Here is a 17,947-nt window from a genome sequence, read left to right as displayed (position 1 = left end):
CAAGAGAAGCCACCGCAATGAGAAGCCCGCACACCGTAACGAAGAATGGCAAGCCCGTGCACAGCAACTAAGACCCAGTGCAGCCAAAAATAATAAATAAAATAAATAAATTTATTTTTTAAAAAAAAGCAGTACCTCTGACTCTAATTAGACCAAATTTTCCCTAATCATTATTTATCAAGGATGCGGAGAGCAACAAATGAATGCTTTAAACCTCAAATACTATGTTTGAAGTATATACTTCTCAGTTGAGGTGGCTCAGAGGTATTATGGTAGTAAATGTTCTTCTTGGGATAATGACAGAAGTAGAAGAAAGTGAATTTAAAGATGTGCCAAAACCTCAACTGAATGCTGTGTGAGCATTTTCACCTTGACTTCCAGTGATGGAGACCCTCTTAACAGCTATCAAATGTTAACAAGTGACCTAGAAATAAGGCTTTGCTTGCCAGTGTCTTTCTCTGTAAAAATATTCCTTTGGAGCTGCCAAATAGTTATATAACTCCTTGACCCCTTAATTACATTGAACTAACACTTGGTGGACTCTTACTTATATTTGGCATATTCGACTATGGCTAAGTGTTTTACAGTCACAGAGAGAATTAGAACACCTGAAAATGGAGTAGACTGTGAGAATAAAGCTGTCTCTCTCTTTATATATATATATATAAAAAACACTGTGTTTATATAACACTTTTAAAAGGAAAAATTAAAAGTTATTTCTTTTGTAGATGTCTACTGATGTAGCTAAGCCATTATGAAGTATCTTTGCTGCTAACCAGATTGTTTGGATTTAGTTTGGAATGAGTTTGTTCTCACCTCGCCCTCTCTCTCTCTCTCTCTCTCTCTCTCTCTCTCTCTCTCTCTCCCCATACACACACACACACACACACACACACACACACACACACCTTTTAAATGTGTATATATAAAATGCAGGGTTAAAGCATTTGTCAGATTTTCTACTCTAGGTTTCTTTTTGTTTTTGTTTTTTTTGCGGTACGCAGGCCTCTCACGGTTGTGGCCTCTCCCGTTGCGGAGCACAGCCTCCGGATGCGCAGGCTCAGCGGCCATGGCTCACGGTCCCAGCCGCTCCGCGGCATGTGGGATCTTCCCAGACCGGGGCACGAACCCGCATCCCCTGCATCGGCAGGCGGACTCTCAACCGCTGTGCCACCAGGGAAGCCCTAGGTTTTTGGTTTTTTAGACTCTTGTTAATTACAAGTAAAAAAACAAAAACAGATGACCTGTTTTCTGTTATAGTGGAAGTTGCAACTAGAGCACCCCTAATAGCACTACTCACAGCTCAACAAATGAGGCTATAATGATGTGGCCTAAATATATTTTACAAAGTAGATTTATCAGATTTGAAAGTAAGATACACTGTGGGTTGTAATATGAGAATATTTTCAGAATGTGCTAAAAATTGATTACTCTTCAAAGGTATCATGCTGAGTTTCTTAGAATTTCTTTTGTGATTTATAATATTAGGAGGCCTTACATCGGGAACAGATGTTGGAACAGAAGTTAGCCACGCTTCAGCGGCTACTAGCCATCACCCAGGAGGCTTCAGATACCAGTTGGCAGGTATTCCAGTTGCCTTTATATTCAAGAAGCATTTAAGCACAGTTTAATATCCCTTAGCTGTTGATTAAGCTAAAACTAAAATTTTGTGGCAAGCAAAGGCAAAGTTATTTCCTAATGAACAAATAATGAACATTTAGCATTTTTCAGTGGATGTTGGTCAGCGTTATGATTTTAGATCTTTTCTGGCAGTAGCAACCTTTTTGATATATTTTTTTTTATTACTCTGGGATTTTACTGATATTTAATTTTTCATCAACAGGCTTTAATAGATGAAGATAGACTCTTATCACGGTTAGAGGTTATGGGAAACCAATTACAGGCTTGCTCCAAAGTAAGTATTAATCTCAAGTACATAAAGAAGAATGCGTAGTTTTTTTATGTGGCTTCATGTCTTTGACTGTCATTTTGAATAAATGCAAAAACGTTTATACTTTTTCACCGTTCTTTTTAATCTTCTATCATTATGGGAAATTTCAAACATACAGGTAAATAGAAAGAACTGTATAGTGAATACCCATGTACAGCTCTCTCTTTGTTCCATCATAGTTGATATTTGTTGGAGAAACTGGGTCATTTGTTCTGTATAATTTCCCTCAATCTGGATTAATATTTAAACATTCTTCTAGCTCCTCCTTCCATACCATAAATTCGTAGTTTGACCCACAGATTTAGATCAACTCTGATGTAGGCTCAACTTTTTTTTTCTTTCAACACTTCGTAGATAATATTGTGTACTTTCACCAGGAAGCACCATAGTGTCTAGTTGTCTTTCTTTTTGAGATATTAGCAGTCTTTGATTATCCTTTCCTAGATCCATTCTTTTATTAAGGGTTACAAAAATCGTGATGTTGTAATTCTATCTTTCCTTCATTTACTAGCTGAGTTACTTCTATAAAGAGAAACTTCCCCGCATAAACCATTTTGTTATCCTGAGATACATTTTCTTTAGGCAAGGCAGGATAAATGATTTTCTCCCTTTATTTACTGGATTTCAAAATAATGGTTTGGTTCCTTTTCATCCACCAAAGGATGACCAATGAAGTATTTTTTTTTCCCCCAACTTAGATTTAAATATATTTCATGTGTATAAACCTATTTCATTTGTTTTCCTTATTGATTCCCAGTTATCCCACGTTTGGTCTATAGGAACTTCTTCAGGTTGGCACCTGAGTTCTTTTGGTAGAACCCTGGTAGACTTTGATAGCTTCCTGCTGTCATATCAGACAAGATAGTCCATACTCATCTTTTACATTTCCTGCCTTAGACATGGAATCAGCTTTTTCCACAGGGTGCTGTTATTCCATTTGGTTTAGTTATTATTTTAAAATGCTTGACCCCTTTAGAGGTAAGAGATTATTTTTGCCCATAAATGTAAATGTTGTGGCTTTCAGAGAATATGGCAAGTAGAAGAGTTCATTCATTTTGTATACTTGAGAGAAATTTTCAGTTTATTTTGACCTTTTTTTTCTGTTGGAAGTGTGAATTAATATATTTGTGAAGGCATAATTTATTAATGCAGCTTTTAAATAACAGCTTCAATTAATACAGAGTGAACATAATTTGTGTTTGGAGGTACCTTAATATAGAACTCAAAGAGCATTGCAATGTGTTGTTTTTTTAAATGGAAAATACTTAAAAAAATAACTTGGCTATAATTATAAATATTTTTTAATCCTAGAATCAAACAGAAGATAGTTTACGGAAGGAACTTATAGCATTACAGGAGGATAAACACAACTATGAGACGACAGCCAAAGAGTCCCTGAGGCGGGTTCTTCAGGAGAAAATTGAAGTGGTTAGAAAACTTTCAGAAGTTGAGGTATTTAAATTTAACAAATACTAAATAGTACTATGATTTTAAAATTTTAGCCTAAAAGTGCTAGCATTTCAGGACATTTCAAACTTGGGTATTATTATATAGCTAGAAAAATTTTCCTGTCTATCTGGTGGGAAGGAGCAGTATGCTGTTTTCATTGTCAGGAATTCTCAACATAACCCTGTGAGTTCTGGTGCTTATGGTCTCTAGTCAGTGGTTGAGGAAATAAAAGCCTAACCAGGGAATTTTACTATTTGCACTTTGGTTAGGATGCAGCCTCCACACAGTGGACCACGATATGTGCCAGGGAATTGATCTCATTTCACATAGTTTTGTTTTTCTTCCAGTTGAGGATAGTCAGTGTAAGGTAGAGAGCAACACCACTATTCTTACTTTACCCATCCTCCAGAGAGGAAAATTGTGCCTGTTTGGAGGTTCACAGGGGAAATTATCTCTGAGGTCCTTTCTAGGTCTTTTAGGAATAATCAAAATGTGATTCTCATTGCTTTAAAACAACATAGTTGATAATATGGGTTATTCTTTCGAACTACTGGAAAATTACCACAGAAGTTACGTGTTACTGGATTTAGTTAAAATGTCCATTGTAAACTAAATGGTAAACATATTTTAATATAAGCATAGTTTCTATAATGGCCCCATCCCAAAGTGACTGATTCACTGTCATGTCATTAATATGACATGCAAGGAAAGAAAATTGCTAATTGTCTTCTAATTTTATTAAATTGATTCTGTGCACATTATTAAACTTGCTTTCAAGACTTGATAGGCTTAAAATATTTTCAAGGCTAAAACTCATAACCAGTGGCCTTTAAAAAGTGTAATTATGGGCTTCCCTGGTGGCGCAGTGGTTGAGTCCGCCTGCCGATGCAGGGGACACGGGTTCGTGCCCCGGTCCGGGAAGATCTCACATGCCACGGAGCGGCTGGGCCTGTGAGCCGTGGCCACTGAGCCTGCGCGTCCGGAGCCTGTGCTCCGCAACGGGAGAGGCCACAACAGTGAGACGCCCGCATACCGCACAAAAAAGAAAAAAAAGTGTAATTATATAAAGTCCTTTTCTCCCTTCCCCTGTTTTTTGTTTTTCCAAATTCTTGGTATTTTCTGTTCTAGCATGTACCTAAAGTAAATTGAAATTCTTATGTTACTTAACTCAGCTTTATATAAAGTCCAGGGTAGATGCTGATTTAGAACAGCCCATAGAGTTACACTTTTTATAAATTGAATTTAGAATGTGCATTTATGCTAAATCAATTGCCTGTAAATTTGAATTACAGCGAAGTCTGAGTAATACTGAAGATGAATGTACCCACCTGAAAGAAATGAATGAACGGACTCAGGAAGAATTAAGAGAATTAGCCAATAAATATAATGGAGCAGTTAATGAGATCAAAGATTTATCTGATAAATTAAAGGTAGGTATTTCTCAACCTAGAAGTATGTAAATTAATTGTTCCTAATACACTGGATAGCTTAAGAGTTAGTTATTGCTGAATAGTTGTTGATGTAAAATTTGGTAATGGTTTAAATTCATAGTAAAAATCAGGTGCCATTTAGCCCAAACCCCCTTACCACAGATAACTGAAAGTTTGTAAAAGCTGACATATTTCCTTTGGATGGAAATAAATAGTACTTCATAATAGGCATTTTAAAATATGTAACAGGAAATAGATGAGAGTCAGCAAAACCCAAGATATTTAGACTTTTGAAAAACTGGAATCTGCTTATCTTTCGGGTGTCCCAAAATCAGGGCCCAGCTATGTTAGTGCTAGCACAAGCCCAGAGAGAAACTTGGAGTGATTCCTTCCAGGGAGGCCATTGGCTTCACTTCAGCTGCATCTCCTTGTAGCTATAGGACATTTAGGATGAGGACAGACCAGACCATAGGTAATGCCAGGTTGGTCCTGTAAAACAGTGGTCCCCAACCCGCAGACCGCAGACCACTAATGGTCTGCGGCCTGTTAGGAACCGGGCGACACAGCAGGAGATGAGCGGTGGGCGAGCGAGCGAGCGAAACTTCATCTGCCGCTCCCCATTGCTCACATTACCACCTGAACCATCCCTACCCACCTCCATCTGTTGAAAAATGGTCTTCCACACAACTGGTCCCTGGTGCCAAAAAGGTTGGGGACTGGGACTTCCCTGGTGGCACAGTGGTTAAGAATCCGCCTTCCAATGCAGGGGACGCAGGTTCAATCCCTGGTCAGGGAACTAGATCCCACATGCATGCCACAACTAAGAGTTTGCATGCCACAACTAAGGAGCCCATGGCCGCAACTAAGGAGCACGTGTGCTGCAACTAAGACCCAGTGCAACCAAAAATAAGTAAATTAATTAATAATAAAAATAAATAAATGTTTTAAAATGCTTTTTTTAAAAAAAAAGAGGTTGGGGACCACTGCTGTAAAATGTTAGAACTGAGTTTGTGAAGACGCATCTTTATATAATTCAAACCATGGATTGAGTGGCTAGAAGATACACATTTGTTAGAGAAGACCAGAGCATACCTCCCCTTTGTGCGATTGGTTAACCTATAATAGCTTTAAATATTGGACTTGTTAGAAAGAGGTCATCTTAAAAAGTTCTTGTAATCATCATTCATTTAGCTAAACGTAATTTTGTTTAAAATTTCAGAATAAGTTACATTTTAGAACTTACAAACTAATTGGAACAATAGTAATTTCATGGGAAACCGTTATTTCCCTCTTGAAAAATGTGTTTTTCATTTTGACCCCTATAATCTCTGTATGTATTGAGTTTGCTTGCTTGCTGCAAGTTTTTCTCTATTAGGTGATATGGAGGCATGACACAGTGCATATCACTTTTGACATCATTTTGACATTTACAGATATGTTCTGTAATATAGAATATTCTCCTTAGAAGTTTATGTGAATAAAAGCAGTCCTGCTTTAGACCTCTTAAATCAAGGTTCGATTTTATTAAAACAGCTGAATTTTCTTTCTCTTTTTCAACAGGTAGCAGAGGGAAAACAAGAGGAAATCCAACAGAAGGGACAAGCTGAGAAAAAAGAATTACAACATAAAATAGATGAAATGGAAGAAAAAGAACAGGAGCTCCAGGCAAAAATAGAAGCTTTGCAAGCTGATAATGACTTCACCAATGAAAGGCTAACAGCTTTACAAGGTAAGTTAAGCTAATCCAGAAATAGATTTGATTTGATTTTTTCTTTTTATCTGTGAAATATCTTTTTCTTGGACTTTTATTTACAGTACGGTTAGAACATCTTCAAGAGAAAACTCTTAAAGAATGCAGCAGCTTAGGTAGGTGTCACCAAATTTCTTATTTAAAGCTGAATTTTTATTATTAAATTTTTGATGTTTACTATCTCACATTGGGTACTTATTTCTTTAAGAAGGATGTTTCACGTATTAGGTGTAAAGTATCTACCCTCTTTCTGAAAATTTCCTTTAAAAATATGCTTGATTGCCACCAGTGGGCACCATCGTTTAGTCCTTGAGATGAATGAAATTTCTGCCTCTGAGACCGTCTGCTTAGAGATATTTAAATAAGAAAAACACATCAACAGCAGGATCCTTTTTCTTTTGAGGTTCACTGGCAGCTTACTAAGCAGTTGTAGGTTTTCTCTGAGATGATAGAAAATGGGAAGTTGAACCCTTCTTGTAAAAATAAAGTGTTCTGTCAGTCTTAATGTAAGTAAGGATACAAAATGCCATGGTTACACTTGAGACCAGTTTTAAATATTACTTTCTTTGATCAGGCAATGATACACTGTCTTAATCCTAGGGACACAAGTTGATGACTTCTTACCTAAAATAAATGGGAGCACAGAAAAAGGTAGTGTAAAAAACTTAAATATTTTTCTTTCATGATATCCTTTTACTATTTAAGCAGGATAGAGAAGTCAGGGTTTTTAGGTTTTAAGTGTTTGGAATGAAAAGCATGCTGCTCATTGACTATTAAATCCCATCTTGTAAAAATCAAGCTTCCCTTTATTTTGTAATTCTTAATTCTGTGATCTATGGTTAGATATCCCTTGTTATATGGAAATTTCAATTATTCAAATAACAAGAAAATGATAATGTTCAACTTTAGTACTGGCTTATATAACATAGTATAGCTTTTTTCCCCCACTATATTTTCAAAGACGATACTACCATTTTCTTCCATCAAATACCGCTTCCTGGGGATAATTGGCCACCATTTTTTAATGTTTGTGCACCCCTTGCCCCCTGCCCCCTTCCTGGCCAGGAGTTTACTTCAGAGGCCAGTGAGCCTTTGAACGTGTCATAGAAATTGCTCTCTTTATCCGTCTGTTTCATCAATCAGAGATAACAGGGTCAGTCATTTCTGCCATCTGAAAAATTCTTTATTTGTTCTTGATACATGACCCTTCTTTCTGGATAGCTTGGGTTATCTCTTGCCAAAAATGTACAGCCTCTGTTGGTTTTCTTAGTGCAACATGGGGTTTCTACTCAATGGTTTCTATATTCCTTCAGTCATTAAGATTCTTCCTACCCACCCCATTCACCCAACATTAATTGAGCACCAGCTGTATGCCAAATCCTGTATTGGTTGCTTAGAGTACAAAATGAATAAAACTGTTTTCTGTGTTTACAAATCTATGTGCCTCTCAACTCAGTTTTTATACAGAAGTTGGTGGAAGACATCAAGGTCGATACCCAAGAATTTCTTACTAAATACTTTTTCCATGTATCAGGGGATATCTTTATAGTTCTTGGGCAGCAACCAAACTCTGCTAAAGTTAGGAGATGCTCTTTTGGTTTGTTTTGATTCGGTTTGGTTGGTTGGATTTTAATCAAGAACTGGCATAATAGGCTCAGGTAATCATGTATATGTGAGCCACAAGGTCGAGAGCTAAATACTCTGTATATAACAAATCTTGAAACTCTAAATTTTAAAAATGTTTCATTAATCATTGTTATTTGACTATTTTATGTATGTTTTGTGAAAATACATTGACATTTTAAAATTTCAGTTGGAGTTTCAATTTGAGACTTTTTAAAGGTGTAGTTTATATTCATTGCACCACTATTACTAAAGTATATTTAGCAAACATGTAAAAAGACTTAATCCTCATCTTCTAAAAGCTTCTCATTCTTAAATGAATTTATATTTTCTGTTGTCGTTACTTTGCCCTTTTTTCTCTTTCTGGCATGTACACTTCTTATTCAAATCCATCACCCTTTTGACTTGAGCATGTATTCATGGATAATGTTAGTGTTAACTCTAGCTGGGAACATTCTATTCCTTCAGTTAAGAATCTTTCTATATACACTGACCCATCTTTATACTATTTAGAATTGTCAAATTACTGCTTAAAATTTTTTGCCAATTCCAGTTGATTTAGATGAGAATAGTTGTAGACAGCTCCTTGATTTAAAACTGAATAAGGGGACTTCCGTGGTGGCGCAATGGTTAAGAATCCGCCTGCCAATGCAGGGGACACAGGCTCGAGCCCGGACCCGGGAAGATCCCACATGCTGCGGAGCAACTAAGCCCGTGCTCCTAGAGCCTGTGCTCTGCAACAAGAGAAGGCACCACAATGAGAAGCCTGCGCACCACAATGAAGAGTAGCCCCCGCTCGTGGCAACTAGAGAAAGCCTGCGTGGCAACAAAGACCCAACGCAGCCAAAAATAAATAATAGCTATATTTATTTTTTAAAAAAGAATCTTTTTATATACATTGAACCATCTTTATACTATTTAGAATTGTCAAATTACTGCTTAAAATTTTTTGCCAATTCCAATTGATTTAAAGGAGAATAGTTGTAGACAGCTCCTTGATTTAAAACTGAATAAAGGAACTTCCCTGGTGGTGCAGTGGTTAAAAATCTGCCTGCCAATACAGGGGACACGGATTAGATCCCTGGTCCTGGAAGATCCCACATGCCACGGAGCAGCTAAACCCGTGCGCCACAACTACTGAGCCCACGTGCTGCAACTACTGAAGCCCATGCCTAGAGCCCATGCTCCACAAGAGAAGCCACTGTGATGAGAAACCCGTGCACTGCCATGAAGAGTAGCTCCTGCTCACTGCAACTAGAGAAAACCCGAGGGCAGCAACAAAGACCCAGTGCAGCCCCCCCACCAAAAAAAACACTGAATAAGATATTTCAGACACTTTAGGGTGCTCCTTGCTATGATTATTTTTCCCTTACTGGTATTTGTTTTTCTGGTAGTGCTAAATTGAGTAGTGTGAGAGTGAATAATAGAATGTCTTTAAAGAAACTGAGTAGTAAATATCTGGATATGCACAAAAGATTCATACACTGGATTTAGTTACAAAGTAGATTTTGGAATAAGATGGGTCTATTCTGAATGATTTATGATATAGTAAGAAGCCAATTATCAAGTATTCAAATATTGCCAAAGTCCACAATCATAATGTGCTATCAGATATGATTTTAACTAAAATTACTCTTTAAATAGAGCAAGAACCAAGTATGGTTATAAGAGAATATTTCAAAAATGTCTGGAGAAATTAAGGTTAATAATACTTCTCCACTAAATCCCATTTTTGAGATTACTTAAATCTAAAGTAGCTGCTATAAGCACAGTTTTGTACTGTAATTTTTAAAATGTTATAAGCATATTTTAAATATATCTTAGAAGGTATAGAAAAACTCTGTCTAATAGAACTATTCTGAGAGCCACATACATAATTTAAAATTTTCTGGTAGCCACATTAAAATTATAAAAAGAAATAGGTAAATTTTTAGTAATGTATTTAATAATATATTTACTTTAACCCACTATATCCGAAATATTATTTCAATATGTAATCCATATTAAAAGATTGCAAATGAGGATTTCACATTCTTTTTTCCTTAGTGAGTCTTTGAAATCAATATATATTTAATTTATACTGACAACACATTTCAGTTCAAACTAGCAACTTTTTAAGGGCTCAGTGGCCACATGTGGCTAATGGCTACTGTACTGGACAACACAGGTATAAAAAATCAAAACCCATAGGTAACTCATGTATAAATAAAACACATTTTAGGTGTCATGATTCTCTATTATGTTTCTGTATCTGCTTTTTCTTTACATTCCTACAGCTCTATTTAGTAGCACAGGACACACCCCCTCCCCTGCCCCAGCACTTTCAGTATCTGATTCTTGATTCTTGGTTTGGATTATCAGTTACATCTTTTGTAGTTTTTTGCAAAGTGAAATTCCCAAGGTCCTGAATTCAAGTAATGAAGTGTTAAATCCTTTACATGTACTACCTGAAAGACTTTCCTCTCATGTATCTTAGGAAATGACCTTTGTGAAAGTCACATGTATATTTATCTTTTTATATTAATCTTGCATTTTATCCAAACTAGTGTAGTAGATATTTTAATGTAGAGTCCAGATAGTAAAATCAGAGTAGGTAAAAAGTTTGATTTTTGGCTTGGTATGTGATGGTGGGATGTCCTGCATTAATAAATTTCATCTGAAGTCTTGTGATGCTTCTCTGAAATTTGGTTTCAAATATATATATTTTTAAATATGTTTTATAAAGTCCTTTAGTTAGACTAAAATTTGGTTTTACTGAATTTTCATATTTAACAGTGATATTATACAGTTTGAGTTTTGAAAATGTTATATAGCTTACATAGGATTTATATAAACAACTTTTTATTTTGGTAATTACTATTCAACTGAAGACTCCTGTTTTGGATTTCTTGGCTGCAATTGGCAAATGCTATTTATTAGATTTTTTTTTAATTTCTAATTTCTATTGCAGTTAGCCTTTTTTTCTCTTTTTCATTGTATTTCTGTATAACTGTATGTAGTTATATATATGTATGTGTTATATGTAGTTACAACTGTATATAACTGTGTATGTGTGTTTATATAGAAATATATATCAGCATACCATGTAAGTAGATAAAGGATAATGAGGGATTTGAATATGAAGGTAAAGAAGAAGGCCATCAGTAAGGGTGTCAAGAGAGGTTGTCCAGCCATCAGAGTAGGAGATGCCTGCCTCTTAAGCAAAGTTGAAATGATGAGGGGTGAGGCCAGGTGGAAGATAAAAGAAGCTTTTACAGTCAGAGTGGTACTGACTCGTCCTCTTTGACAGGTTTTTGTGTGTTTACACCTTCTAGATAGTCATCATGTTGGAATATATTTTTAACACTTGAACTTCCAATGTCTGTTTGGTAGTTTTGAAAGATACAAATACGTACTTGAAGGATGTTGTCCAGATTTAGAAGTTAACTCTTTGAATCAAAGTAAATAAAGCTTATTGTAAGAAAAGGACTGAAACATTTATTAAACTACTGTGTTAGGTTTTGATTCTCTTTACTTATTGAAAAAAAAAAATCTGTTTGACCTGAGCGAAACCATTTACCAAGCTCTTATTTTAAAATGTACGGGCATTGATTTTAATCATTTAGGCAGAGATAACAATGTAATGATTTGATAGTGTATGAAGTATAGATTAAGTGACTCAAGGGGAAAGACTACTAGTGAAATGAAAGTGTAAAAATTAAAATATTATATCAGTTTCTTAAAAATTTTAAGGCATTTTATGGTATTCTTAAAATATTTACTGTTTGCCTCTTAACTAAGATGAATATCTTTGAAGGGGGACTGTTGGAGAACAGTCATTTGAAAATTAATTCAGTAAGAACAAATATAAAATTTTTAAATTATTTAAGGGTGTTTGTTAAGCTCTCAAGAAAAAGATGTATTTTAAAAGTGGGAGGAGCTTTTTAAAGCAATATATTTCTATGGTTTTCTTGAGCTATTTGGATAGAAACTGCACCTTTAAAAGCTAACCATTTGGGGTACAGATTAAGATTATATAATTTTCAGTCATTTAACTTTAACTCCAAAATATGTCTGCTGTTAGTATTAAAATATATTAAACTTTTATTAATCTTATTCAGTTACCCATGTTAATACATTTTGGTTTTCCTACCTTTGCTGTTGGTTTTCAAAAACAGCAACAAAAACTGTATCCTTAAAGGTGTTTCTTTCTTTATTAGAGCACTTGCTTTCAAAGAGTGGCGGGGACTGCACTTTTATTCATCAATTCATAGAATGCCAGAGTGAGTACAGAGTATTTTTCACATTGATTTTAATGAAGTCAGGGTCTAAATTGAAAAATGAGAGGAATAATTAACATCTCAACGTGTTTGTTATGGTAGAAGTGCACAAAGGCCATCTTCAGACAGCAGTGGTTCTTTTCATACTGTTTCTCTCTTTTGAGAAAAATGTTTCTCTTGTATTTGCCTTCACGATGGAGGTTAGCATTTCATATTGCCCACAAAAAAAGAGGCAGTTTCAAGCTTTTTAAGTAAAAAGCATTACTGAGTAGGGAATAAAATAGAATGTCAAGCAACGAAACCTCTGTCTGGATACTTAGGAGATAGTAATAACATTAACCTGTTTTACTTAAGTTCTAGTTCTATCACAGATTTGGATTTTGAGATTCTTAGATAAATATCTTAAATGATTAAATGAAGTCACAAAAATAGTGATTTCGTTTGGACACTCAGTTCTGGAGATAGCCCTTAGGGTAGCAAGAACTTTCTAGAGAAGAAGTAGTAATAGATTGTCCTACAGTGTGACATCTACTACCTACCCTGGGGAAGTTGTACAAGGCTAATTTTAATAATATTTAAAAGATGACAGGTTGGCTTTTGAGGTGATTTAGAAAAAAAGAATTCTGAATGCTGAATTCTGAACAAAAGAATTGTGTATTCCATCTTACTTGAAAATCATGTGACTGCTTAAATCCGTAACAATCACAAGGTTGTGTTATTCTCTTAGTTTCTTAGTAACAATTAAAGGTTACTCTGTGTAGTAAAGATTCATTGATAAAATCTATACTTTTTCCTATCAGACACACATTTTGTCAGGCATTTTTTTCTTCCTGTTTGCTCTCTCTTTGAAATGAGTGGTTTTCCAAGTATTTATGCTCATGAATTCATTTTATGGGTGTGCATGCATGTGTGGTTACTGTTCCACCCTTTGCTCCCACTCTGCCAATCTCAAGAGCATTCGTGGATCGTAAGGGTCACACCTGGTAGTTATAGCAGGCACAAACTCAACAGATCACATGTTATACTCCTTAGAGATGCTTTAAGGAAACATGGAATTTCATTTAGTAGTTTTAGAAGAACTTCTGTTTTTGTCCATTTTAGAGACTATAATGTTGAATGTAAGTTTAATATTACTTTGAGCCAAATTGTTTAATAAATATGGCACATTTCTTTGTTTTTTCATAAAGCAAAGATTAGTGCATCTTTTTGTTACCTTCTGGTTACTAAATCTCATTTTTACAGTCAGCAGACACAGGGATCGGGGCAAAATAATTGGTACCCACTGAAACCAACTAAAAGTAGGATATGTAACCTAAAGTATAAATCTTTAGAAGAATGGTTTTATGCTTAGTTATGTGACCATTTTAAAATAAGTTATTTTTATTTTGAGCTTTTGGGATTTATATTTTGAGCCTAAAGAAATAAGAACAGAGAACTATCAAAATAATGTTTTACTAAGTTACTGTTTGCAAAAATCATTTAAAGTATTATTATAAAATGTTTAAAATATTTAGCTGTAGTTTTAACACAAAGCAATGTTTGTTTTAAATAAAGAAAAAGATGTTTGGAGATTTTTATTGGGTCATAGTTATGGGGGCAAATAAACATTCAGAGATTGAGCAGAAGTTATATAAATTACAGCAATCCCCTCAGTGAGGATATTAGCCAATAAAATAATGTTTACAAGGACTATGTAATGGCATGGGTAAATGCTAAATGTGATACACAGAGGGGAAATGAGAATATAAAACCCTGTTTTTTTGGACAAAGAGTGAACCAAAGAACAGAAAAAATAAAATATAAGCATTCCTAGATGTCTGAATCCACTGGGTTCTTAAGTATAAATAGTGGAAGTTTGGGTTGTAAATTCAGGTAGCTAGGGATATAGCTTGTTATCTGAATCTGTTTGGTTCCTGAGTTTTGGTGGCAAGTAGCAAGAGCTGTATCTCAAATTTTCCAAATCTGTTTGGCTCCTTAAATTTGGATAGCTGGAGCTGGCATAGTAAGGGTTACCTCTGGTTTGATTTGTTCTCATTTTCATTATTTTATGACATTTTTATTGTTTGATGACAGGGTGCCATTATTGAAATTGTCGTGCTTAATAAGTATTATGGCAAGCTAGGCAAATTCAGCAAAAATCTTACTCAAGTGAACTTTTGAAACAATTTTGGATTATTTTTTGACAAGCACACATAAACTTTTTTGTCATTATTTTCATTGATAGGCATCTTGAACTGATTTATGATCTTGACAATGAAGTGTATATTCTGTGAGCAGTAATACTTCATATTTTTGTTTCGTCTTTTAAAAAGCAAATATTAAGTAACTAGGTCTCATTATTTACTATGCTTGTATAGTGTAAATTCACTTGGTGTTTTAAAAATTAGAAAGCAAGTAGTTCACTTCCATGGGAGTCATCATGCCTATTTTATTATTTTTTTATTTTTAAAATTTATTTATTTATTTTTGGCCATGTTGGGTCTTCATTGTTGTGCACGGGCTTTCTCTAGTTGTGGAGAGCGGGGGCTACTCTTCGTTGTGGTGTGAGGGCTTCTCATTGCTGTGGCTTCTCTTGTTACGGAGCATGGGCCCCAGGCATGTGGGCTCTGGAGCGCAGACTCAGTAGTTGTGGCGCATGGGCTTAGTTGCTCCGCAGCATGTGCGATCTTCCTGGACCATGGCTCAAACCTGTGTCCTCTGCATTGGCAGGCGGATTCTTAACCACTGCACCACCAGGGAAGTCTCATCATGCCTATTTTAAATATATTGACAGATTCTTTTTTCAGTTTATGTGTATGACTCCGTAAGAGAACAATTTGGTTGTTGGCTCTCTCCATTTATAAGGTGATTTTGAAGAAATTAAATGGGTCGGAACACATTTCAATTTGTTTTCCTTTTATGGTAAAACAGACTGTTCCTTTTAATTCTCTTTTAGGAGAAAAGCTTTTTTTAAAAAGTATTTATTCATTCATTCATTCATTCATTCATTTATGGCAGCATCAAGTCTTAGTTGCGGCACGTGGGATCTTCCGTTGCGCACGTGGGATCTTCCGTTGCGCACGTGGGCTCCTTGCTGCACCGGGCAGGCTTCTCTCTAGTTGTGGTGCTCAGGCTCCAGAGAACGTGGGCTCTGTAGTTTGCAGCACGCAGGCTCTCTAGTTGACGCACCGGAGCTCAGTAGTTGTGGCACGCAGGCTTAGTCTCCCCGCAGCATGTGGGATCTTAGTTCCCCGACCAGGGATGGAACCCGTGTCCCCTGCATTGGAAGGCAGGTTCTTAACCACTGGACTGCCGGGGAAGTCACTAGGAGAAAAGCTTTTATTCTCTGGCATAGAGATTGGATTTTGAACAGATTTAAATATAACCTTTTGCATAATTCCAGAACTGTGAAGTAAATTTTCTATATAAAGATACATCATATAAAATCTAGAATTAACAAGTAACTTTAATAAAACTTACTAAAAAGTTTTCACAAATTTTCTTCTTCAGAGATTCAGGCATGAAGTTTGGTTTAAGCAGAACTCCACATACCATGTTCCCTGCAAATTTTAGTCACTCAAGGTTTACCATATAAACTTTAATGAATACATTGAGACTTTTGTATGCTTGCTAAAGATGCTTTCTGAGTTAAAAGTTGTACATCTCTAAATCTGTTTCATACATATTTTGTGAATTCTGCCACTTAACTTGTATGCTGAGTGAAAGGATGAAGGGTATAAAAGGTAGAGAAGCTAAGGATGTAGAGACCTGCCATCACTTGGTGGGCATGGAGTGAAAAACAGCCTTCCCTGGACTGCTTCCTGCCCCTTTGATTTCTCTTGCTACTGTTTGTCGGGGTGTCTGGGTGCCAGAGAAACTTTCCTCTGAGGTCTGCTTTGTAGAGACAAACTGCCCACTCCCCCAAGGGCATCTGCCTTTTGATGATGGAGTTAAGAGTCCTATGAAATAAACCTCATGTCTTTGTATTCTTAATCCATGCTTACTATGCGAGTTAATCATTTTTACTATCATATTAGGCAAAAGTCTAATTCTCTTAATATTTCATGTCTTATTTTTTTTCCTGATTAAAAAAAAAATTCTCTCCCTGCCTCCCACCCCCATTTTGAAATTACAGTCACTATCTGTGTATGATTCTCTCATTCCATCCTCCGTGCTCTTAGGGCTCTGCTCTCACATAGAAATTGCCTTATTTGGAGTAATGCATTGAATCAGTGTTGCTCTTGTGACTGTTTACTTTTCATCACTCTATGAGATCAGCCTCTCTAAACAATTTCAGGCTTATTCTGATTACATATTGTACTTGAAACAGAGTTTTAAATTTTCATCTTTTAAACTTTTATTTCTCTAAGCCAAAGCAGTTTGTTTATGCTAAAGAATAGAAAACACTTGGTGTGGTTCCCTTCTCTTAGTAGTTAATGTCCCCATTGCAGGAAAACTCTCGAGTTTAAACTAGATGTTGCTAACTTTTAATTTCTTTGTTCTTAGAGTAGCTGCCCAATGTAAGATATATTGGAGGGTTTTTGTTTGTTGTTTATTTGTACCAACCATCTCCCCAGTCAGCTAGCTTTCCAATATTTCTGCCAGATTTTCTTCCGGTATAATTGCACAGAAGATAGTCTTAAATTCATGTCAGTAGTGTTTTGGTATATAGACTGTTCCTTTAAAAAAAAAAATCCATTTCTGTATTCTGGAAATTGGTTCATTTCGTTGAATTTTAAATCTGTCATTGAATTCTAATTTTTTTTTTCTTTTGTTCTTCCTTATTCTTAGATTTTAAGGCAAACAGCCTCTGGAACTGTTTTTAGGGAAAGGCACATTATCTTCTGTAATAGGAATTGCTTTAAGTATTTTGCTGCAGAAACAAATAACCTTGTGAAAAAGTCTCTATTATTCACATGAGCAACCTCTCAGAGTCACCCTGTGCAGTTCTAAAGCTTTCTTTCTACTATGTGAGCCGCTATTCTCTGAAGGGAAATAAATTGTTGGCTTGATGTTGAATGCTGATTGTTAATTTTTATTTTGGTTGTATCTTGATGTTAATTCTTTTTTTTTTTTATAAACTTATTTATCTTATTTATGTATTTTTGGCTGCGTTGGGTCGTTACTGTGCACGGGCTTTCTCTAGTTGGGGCAAGCGGCAGCTACTCTTCGTTGCAGTGCAAGGGCTTCTCATCACGGTGGCTTCTCTTGTTGTGGAGCACGGGCTGTAGGCGCGTGGGCTTCAGTAGTTGTGGTACACGGGCTTCAGTAGTTGTGGTTCGCGGGCTTAGTTGCTCCACGGTATGTGGGATCTTCCCAGACCAGGGCTGGAACCCGTGTTCCCAGCATTGGCAGGCAGATTCTTAACCACTGCGCTACCAGCCCCTTGATGTTAATTCTAATCTCAGCTTCTTAGCTGTATTTCCCTTAATGACCTTCTAAGTAACTCATTTTCGTTTATGATGTTTAGAGGTGGACCAGAGGAACCTTTATGTGAATTCTGATT

At 35.9% G+C, this 17,947-nt stretch overlaps 1 protein-coding gene across 40 annotated transcripts in view; it reads left to right on the top strand.

Moving 5' to 3' along the window:
- Positions 1–17,947, top strand: part of SLMAP (sarcolemma associated protein) — a 152,813-nt gene that overhangs the window by 89,305 nt on the left and 45,561 nt on the right. For 9 of the 40 annotated variants that reach the window (XR_004352364.1, XM_032650487.1, XM_032650489.1 and 6 more), the window contains 8 exons: positions 1,489–1,584; positions 1,844–1,915; positions 3,263–3,403; positions 4,693–4,830; positions 6,391–6,559; positions 6,646–6,696; positions 7,181–7,231; positions 12,403–12,465. Coding sequence is in view for 39 of the 40 variants with exons in the window: in XM_032650487.1 (XP_032506378.1) it covers positions 1,489–1,584; positions 1,844–1,915; positions 3,263–3,403; positions 4,693–4,830; positions 6,391–6,559; positions 6,646–6,696; positions 7,181–7,231; positions 12,403–12,465 (781 nt within the window). In the remaining variant the exon portion in view is untranslated. Of the gene's footprint in view, positions 1–1,488; positions 1,585–1,843; positions 1,916–3,262; positions 3,404–4,692; positions 4,835–6,390; positions 6,560–6,645; positions 6,697–7,180; positions 7,232–12,402; positions 12,466–17,947 lie in introns of all 40 variants that reach the window. The other 31 variants (XM_032650511.1, XM_032650513.1, XM_032650507.1 and 28 more) reach the window with 10 other exon arrangements.

This window comes from Phocoena sinus, chromosome 11 (assembly GCF_008692025.1).
Source record: "Phocoena sinus isolate mPhoSin1 chromosome 11, mPhoSin1.pri, whole genome shotgun sequence".
NCBI lineage: Eukaryota > Metazoa > Chordata > Mammalia > Artiodactyla > Phocoenidae > Phocoena > Phocoena sinus.
This window is presented reverse-complemented; position numbering and strand designations above follow the sequence as displayed.